Source organism: Hyperoodon ampullatus, assembly GCF_949752795.1.
Source record: "Hyperoodon ampullatus genome assembly, chromosome: 11".
NCBI lineage: Eukaryota > Metazoa > Chordata > Mammalia > Artiodactyla > Ziphiidae > Hyperoodon > Hyperoodon ampullatus.
Genome location: NC_136924.1, coordinates 31,130,585 through 31,138,277, shown reverse-complemented (window position 1 = coordinate 31,138,277; position 7,693 = coordinate 31,130,585). Strand labels below are relative to the sequence as shown.

The 7,693-nt window shown below is 40.0% G+C and overlaps 1 protein-coding gene across 1 annotated transcript; it reads left to right on the top strand.

The window, feature by feature from the left end:
* Positions 1-386: 386 nt before the first annotated feature.
* Positions 387-2,959, top strand: LOC307060368 (hibernation-associated plasma protein HP-25-like; the record flags this gene model as incomplete). Its single annotated transcript, XM_079714892.1, has 2 exons — positions 387-585; positions 2,538-2,959. The coding sequence occupies 2 exons, from the start codon at positions 387-389 to the stop codon at positions 2,957-2,959; spliced, it is 621 nt and encodes a 206-aa protein (XP_079571018.1).
* Between the last annotated feature and the right edge of the window lie 4,734 nt (positions 2,960-7,693).

The following is a 7,693-nucleotide window of genomic DNA, read 5'->3' as shown; positions in this document are numbered from 1 at the left end:
AATTTCTCTATAGACACAACGGAAAACTGAGAGAAAAAGAAACTAGGCAATTTCTCTATAGACACAACGTTAATGCTTTAGTGAGTGGACTTCAGATACCAAATCATCACACCTAACACCAGGTATTGAATGTGACTGCCAGAGACTATTTCTAGGCCGCAGAGGCATAAGTTGGAAGAAGCAACACTGGATTCCAATAGGAAAGATCAGCAGGTCCCTTTTGTCTTTTCTGTGCCCCATCTGGGGAGGGTTCAATAACATGGGATAATGCCCTTGGAACGTTCCTAACCATCTCTGACCCTAGTCCCAGCACTGATGTGGATGCCCACAGTAATGGATACTCCTTGGGACTGTGAGGGTTTGCATCCCTTTGACGGGGTGGGAACATGATCCTTCAAGAGCAGCAGCAGCATTTTCCAGTCTATGTGAACTTTTCCCGTTACTCTTCTGCTCTAGGTTTCTGGATTCGGGCCCTGTCCATAACATCAGCCCCAGCTGATCTCAAGGCTGAAGGAAATTCTGAACCCTGCGAACTTAGGGGATCCCCAGGACCCCCAAGCCCTCCAGGCCCTTTGGGAATAGCTGGTTAAGAAGGTGAGAGATTGTTTTCTTTTGCTTTTACTGTTCTTTCTTTTCCCTCTTTGGTTGTAATGTTCACAGACCCAGTTAAACTCCTAAATGAGCCTGATAAGATGGCTGAAGCAAGACATTTCTTCTTTTCAATGCCTATGAGTTGTTTCTCAACTCTGATTATGCATCAGAATGTCAAAACTTCATCTTACAGTTACTGAATCAGAAACTTGGGAATAGATGCAAATTACCCATATGTTTAGAAAGCTCTCAGGATATTTGATATACCACTGGAGTGGAGACCCAAAACTATAACTCTGGTTGCTATTCATACACAGCATGCCACGGGGCAAGGACAAAAACATATATTAGGTTCATTTAGTGTATGTATAAAGAAATGTGGGAGAATTCTTATGGGGAAAAGTATCTGTAGCACAAATTCATCCCCATCCTCTCACCACCTTGTTGAGGAGCAAACTGGGTTTGAGGCAGTTGGTTTGTACTTTGAAAAGATCTCCAAGAATGGGATTCCATCTGCATACTACTATTTACAGTAGGTTAAACCATTCAAAATTGCTGTTTTGTGGGGCAAAATCAGGGAAGTACTGACACTGTAAACATTTCAATCTAATATACATAGAGAAATTGGCAATGGGACAGGTGACACATAGTCAACTATGCAACAAGAAGTGCTCCCTGAATGAAGAATTAATGTTTGGCTGGAGCTCAGTGGGAATTCACACACCAATACTGCAGCTCTTGGCTAGAGACCCAGTATTTTCCCACTAGTTAGCTCTCCCTCTAGAATTGGAAAAACATAGTAAGTTCTAAATTGAGATACATTTTGATTCACATGGTAAGAAAGATCACTCAGCTACACACATGCACATGCACACATGCACACACCCACAAACGTACAAACACAAGGTGAAAAATAACTCACTTGTAAAACATTTAGAGACAAATCTTTTTTGCTAGATTAGAGAAAATGGTTGAATTTAGAATTTAGAGAGCATACCATACAAAACATGCATGAATACTCAGTTTGTTCTTTAATTTTGAAGTTCAGTCATGTATTTGGGAGAATAAGGTAACTTTGTATTCTAAAAAAGACATCAGTGGTGCTTATATGCTTGGTTATCAGTCAGGATAACTAGCTTGAGAAAATAGCTTGAATAGCACTTAAGTAGATGTACTCTTACAAATATCATTGTTATTTCTGTGCAGTGTGGCAGCACATATTTCACACTGAAGCAGTGGTGATTCCCACAAAATCAGGGGCAAGGTGGTATCATGAAAAGATACCAACAGGTTGGGGATTAGATCGCCATTCAGCTCTGAACACTCACTCTGGCACTTGGATACCTGAGGACAATGATTTGCATCAGATTGACCTGTGTACATCATTAACCTGAGCTCCACATCCAGGGATTCAGATTTAGAAGAAGCAGAGTGCAGCCAGGGCATCAGTGAGCCTTTTGAGCTCCACAGGTGACTAATGCTTACGTGGGTTTCAGTACAACTGATCTGTGCTCTTTTAGCTATAGCACAATATGATTTCTGGATTTTTCTGCATCAGTTCCTACAGAAAGTGGTCCTTGGTTATACGGTTTATAATAAAGAAAACATATGGTTCTGCCTTTGGGATAAGTTAAGAAAAACAATTCATGCGCTTATGCATTCAGAAAACATACTTTGAATGCTAACTACAAGCTGGGCACTCTAATGAGGCACGTAGTCAAGGACACAAGTGCTTAAGGAAGGGGTTACAATTCAGTGTGGTAAAAGCTATGACAAAAGTAAGCACTGGATGCTATTCCCACAGAATAGAGAAAGAAACTTTAAGAGAATCTTTAAGATTATAAGTAAAAAAGGTGGATGGGAGGGAGGGAGACAGAAGTACGCTGATCATAAAATGCATGAGTTCAGAATTACCTCCTTCCTTTGTCTGTATATCTTGTGTAAAGGTCCTCAAGGTCATCCAGGAAAAATGGGACAAAGAGGGTTACCTGGAGCTATTGAGAGGTGCCCACTGCCACCAAAATCTGCCTTTTTCGTGAAGCTTAGTGAACCTCTCCCAAAGCCCTTCCAGCCCGTTGTTTTCAAGGAAGCCCTGTACAACCAGCAGGACCACTTTAATCTGACCACTGGAGTGTTCAGCTGCACCACCCCTGGTGTGTACAATTTTGCCTTTGACAGTGAGCTGTTTCAGAGATCTGTGAAGATAGGACTCATGAGGAATGGCATCCAGGTCAGATGCAAGCAAGCCCAAGCCAAAGACAGTCACAAACATGCTTTGGGAACTGTCATTGTGCAGCTGGAGAAGGAGGACAAGGTCTGGCTGGAATCCAAGCTGAATGAAGCAGAATCTGATAAAGGAACGACTTAAATTATGTTCCTTGGGTATTTTCTTTATGGAAATTAAGATGGCTTGGTGTTAATAGCACTCCTCTCTTCCTCATTTAAGTCTAAATTAATGAGCATAATTTCCTCTCTCACACATTTCCTACAACATAATAGAATGAGAGGAAGTCCATAAAATTGAGTGCCCCATTAAGAAAAGTGAATTTGACACCAATCAAAGAAACATAAAAACAATCCTTGCCAATGATAAGTAAGTGAGAAAGGCTTCTGAGAAGTCTATTTAAGTGAAGGATCAACTGAATTTACTCTTTGGCTCTTGGCTTTTGCCCTTTGTCCTTCCCTTTTCTTCTTCCTTGGTCTACAGGTATAATAGCAGGAGTTGCAGCAGCCATACTGTGATCATGAGAACTAAAGCTCAATGCTTTTTAAAAAGTAGAGCATATCCTAAATTAAAACTGCACATAGGGCTTCCCTGGTGGCATAGTGGTTAAGAATCCCCCTACTGGGCTTCCATCGTGGCACAGTGGTTGAGAGTCCGCCTGCCGATGCAGGGGACACAGGTTCGTGCCCGGGTCCAGGAAGATCCCACATGCCGTGGAGCGGTGGGGCCCGTGAGCCATGGCCTCTGGGCCTGCGCGTCCAGAGCCTGTGCTCCGCAACGGGAGAGGCCACAGCAGTGAGAGGCCCGCATACCGCAAAAAAAAAAAAAAAAAAAAAAAAAAAGAATCCCCCTACCAATGCAGGGGACACAGGTTTGAGCCCTGGTCCAGGAAGATCCCACATGCCACGGAGCAACTAAGCCCATGCGCCACAACTACTGAGCCTGCACTCTGCAGCCTGCGAGCTACAACTACTGATCCCGTGCGCCATGCTACTGAAGGCCACACACCTAGAGCCTGTGCTCCGCAACAAGAGAAGCCACCACAATGAGAAGCCTGTGCACCGCAAATGAAGAGTAGCCCACCCTCACTGCAACTAGAGAAAGCCCGTGCACAGCAATGAAGATCCAACACATCCAAAAATAAATAAATTAATTGATTAAAAAAAACTGCACATAAAACATCAGTACAGTGTAAACAGTAATAAAATGAATATCTGTGTATCTAACATTCAGGCCAATTAGTAGAAATTTTGTTATACACTAGAAGTATCTTATATCCCCCCATTTGCAAGGTGGGCATGAATATAGAGAAAAGTTGCTTCCTTAACAATTACCTTAAGCAGGTGACCCAGCCCTGGACTTCCTTCTTCTAGACATATCATTATGTGAGACAAATAAACTTCTCACATAACTTCTCATTTAGTTATGCCATTGTCGTGAAATTTCTGCCATACAAAGTCAAAACTAATCCTGACTAATTGTGGGCTTGCTTTCCCCTGGGGTTATTACTTTCTCCCTCCAACCCTTCCTTTTTCCTGCTTTGTCTCTCTTCAAAGTCAACAATGAACTAAGCAATGTTCTGTTACTGGGCATATAGGAATTGGCAGAACTCAGTTTCTACCCATGAAAAACTTAAACTAAGTAATATACAATACATAAATATAAACTTTCTCTCATGAGAGCTCTAGAGGAAAAAAATAATTATCCAACAATGATGAGATGAAGCTCAGCAATGAGTTTCCCTGGGTGGGAGCTGAATGCATGACCTCCCTCTTCTTTCCCATCTCATTTTTTTTCCATTACTCCACTTCCAACAAATACCAAGACCCTCAACCCAGACATGCCAACAGTCTCTTTCTCCCTCACCATGCTTGTCCAATCCAAACCTATTAATTTTACCTTCTAAGGTTCCTATAAAATCAGTTTTTCATTTTTCCCACATTTACAACTAATACCATCTTCTGCTAATACATCCTCCATTCTCATGGGCAACACATAGCCAGACCTTCTGCCAACTACTTCTCAACCTTGCAGTCACAGGAAGCTTTAAATATGCAGCTATAACTACCCTGACACTTGCCTTTACACCTTCAGCGGTTTTCCATTTTTCAGGTTTTTTGGCCACTTTTCCCTCCTCTTCTCCCCTTGGTGGTTGGACTTCAGCTACAAACATTTTACTTTCACACACTGCCGTACTCTCTCCTATTTCATGGTTTTGGATATGCTCTCCCACTGCCTGGAACACCCATACCCCACCACTCCCATCTCTACCACCTCCACCACCATCTATGACTTCTCAGAGGGCCCAGGGGATGCCTTTCTGTGCCAGAGATGATTGGGCTTGATTGGACAACCCTCTTTCTTACATTCTTAATGCACCATGCTCCTCTCCTATGTTATTACAATTTAATTTATATCTCCTAAAAATTATTAATGTTACTATCCACCTCTAAATTACAGCTTCCATGAGAGAAAGACTGCAACTTTTATTTTGCCCTGCATTTAAATCCCATAGCCCAGTATTAGACATTAAGGCGCTCAATAACATTTTGAAAGAATGAAACAATTAGAATTTATCATATTCACTAGCACAAAATGAATATTGGCCATTATTATTGCCAATTTTATTGCTACAAATTGATCTCATACTCATACCCATCTAAACTCACAGGTTTCACTTACTTGACATGTTCAGGTCCTTAATTCTTTCATTTATTCAGTAAATAAAACTTACTGAATGAGATAGAAGACATTAATAGAAATAAAGTGACATTTATCAAATATTTTATATGCCAAACATGCCTCCTGGTACTGCCACAATTCACTTATATTATACATAAGGTGGAGACTTGTCTTAGATGGCTTGGAACAGTCCCAGTTTATGTATACTGTGCTGATGCAATTTCATATTGTAGCATTGCAATTATGACTAGTGTTCCTTTTACACTTAAAATTGCCCCCTTTTATGAGAAAAGTCTATAATCTACACACTTATTTATATTTATATATAAATATATATTATTGGAACCATAAAAAGGCAAGAAATATTTAAAGAGAAAAAAATCATTTTGCCATAAATTTTGAGCCCTTTATGAATACAGCAGGTAAGATAGCGGAGATCATATATTCTGTCTTCATATTTTCCAGATTTTTTTTCTAAGCACCAACACCACCCTCAATGATAGTTAACTTCCACAGGAACTTTAAAGTTGCAAAACCCTTCATGAACGTTTTCCTGTGCAATCTTCAGAGCAAGCTTTTGAACAGCTTTTTTTGTTTACTTTTGTATGATAAATTGTTATGTGTCCAGTGATTAGGATGTGGCTATCTTTTGGGGCCATTATTCAGCCTACCCATCCCTCATAGAGACCTTAATCAGTGAAAACGAGGAAAGAGGGGGAAGCCAGGAAGATATATTTCTTCTCATCTCTCTCTCCAATGGATGGTTCTGAGCTGCAGTAGTTTCAAGGCCCCTTTGTGCTCCTGTGGAATCTAACATCAGCTGTGGTTATTGTAAAGCTTTGATGGGCATGGGAGCATACCACTATTTGCTCTCCTTCTTTTGCCTAACTTCCAATTTCACGCACAATTGGTGCCCTAAGATTGCACCCCCCAGTAAATTATTCATACATAAAGGTTCTTCCTCAGCCTGCGTTTTCTGGGGATCTGGGATAGACGTTGCCATTAATAAGAGCACTTATACACAATTCACATGCAGAGATTTCTTCCATCTTCTCTGAGGAAAACAACTTGAGAATGGAAGCTCTTCTGGTAAGTGATTCCAAAAATGCCCTGTTTTGCCTCACTTGTTTGTTTTTCAAGGTTTTGAGTGAGATGCATTATTAACCAATTTCCTTTATTATTTGCACGTCTAGTCTCTCGCAAGATGATATATGCAAGTTAGAAGGCTTTGCTTCTGTACTAGGGCACATGTCTAGATATCCAATTCTGCTAATTAATGACTGTTTATACTGATGATCAAGGATCTTTTATAATATCCCGATTGGGGCTATTTTCCATCTTCGTGTTGACTAGCTTCCCAGTGGTTCCAGGACAATAGTGTGTAAGAACAGAAAGACACCTCGAATATTGCACTCCATCCCGATAAATTAACAGATGGAGAGGCTGAGGCTTAAGAAGAAAGTGAGTTCCCACATTTAGATAGCAGTTTTTAGAACAATTTATCTTTTTTAAGTGTGAAAATACCCTAAATTAACTACACATAAAATATCGGTCAATAACAGTAATAATTAACTGAATAGCCATGTATTCACCACCCAAGGCAAATCAGTATAGTGTTGCCATACACCAAAAACCTCTTATAATCCCTTCCTGCATTCCCTTTATCCAAATAACTACTATCTTAAAATGTGCATTATCTTTTTTCTTTTATTTGTGAATAAAGTTACTAAGTACATATTTGTGTATTTTCATAGTGGACCCAGGCACTCATCTTGTATGCACTCATCTTTCTTGTGTATAATATACCTAAGAGTGAAATTACCGGGTCATAGGGTGGGCATATATTCAGCTGCAGTAGTAATTGCTAAATTAGTTTCCAAAGGGTTTTTACTATTCTATACTGCTACCAGCAATGCATGAGAATTCAGGTTGTTTCACATTGCCACCATCATTTGGCATTAATATTTTAAAACTTGGCCATTTTGGTAAGTGTGAAGTGATATATCATTGTCATTTTAATTTGCATTTATCTGAAGAGTAATTGCTTGAGCACTTTTTACTATACTTCCTGGCCATGTGGATACCCTCTTCTGAGAATGAACTGTTTGTCCATTTTTAAATTGGGTTATCTTTTTCTCACTGATTGCAGGAAACCTTTAAGTTTTACTATTACATGTTTTATCAGATACATATAAA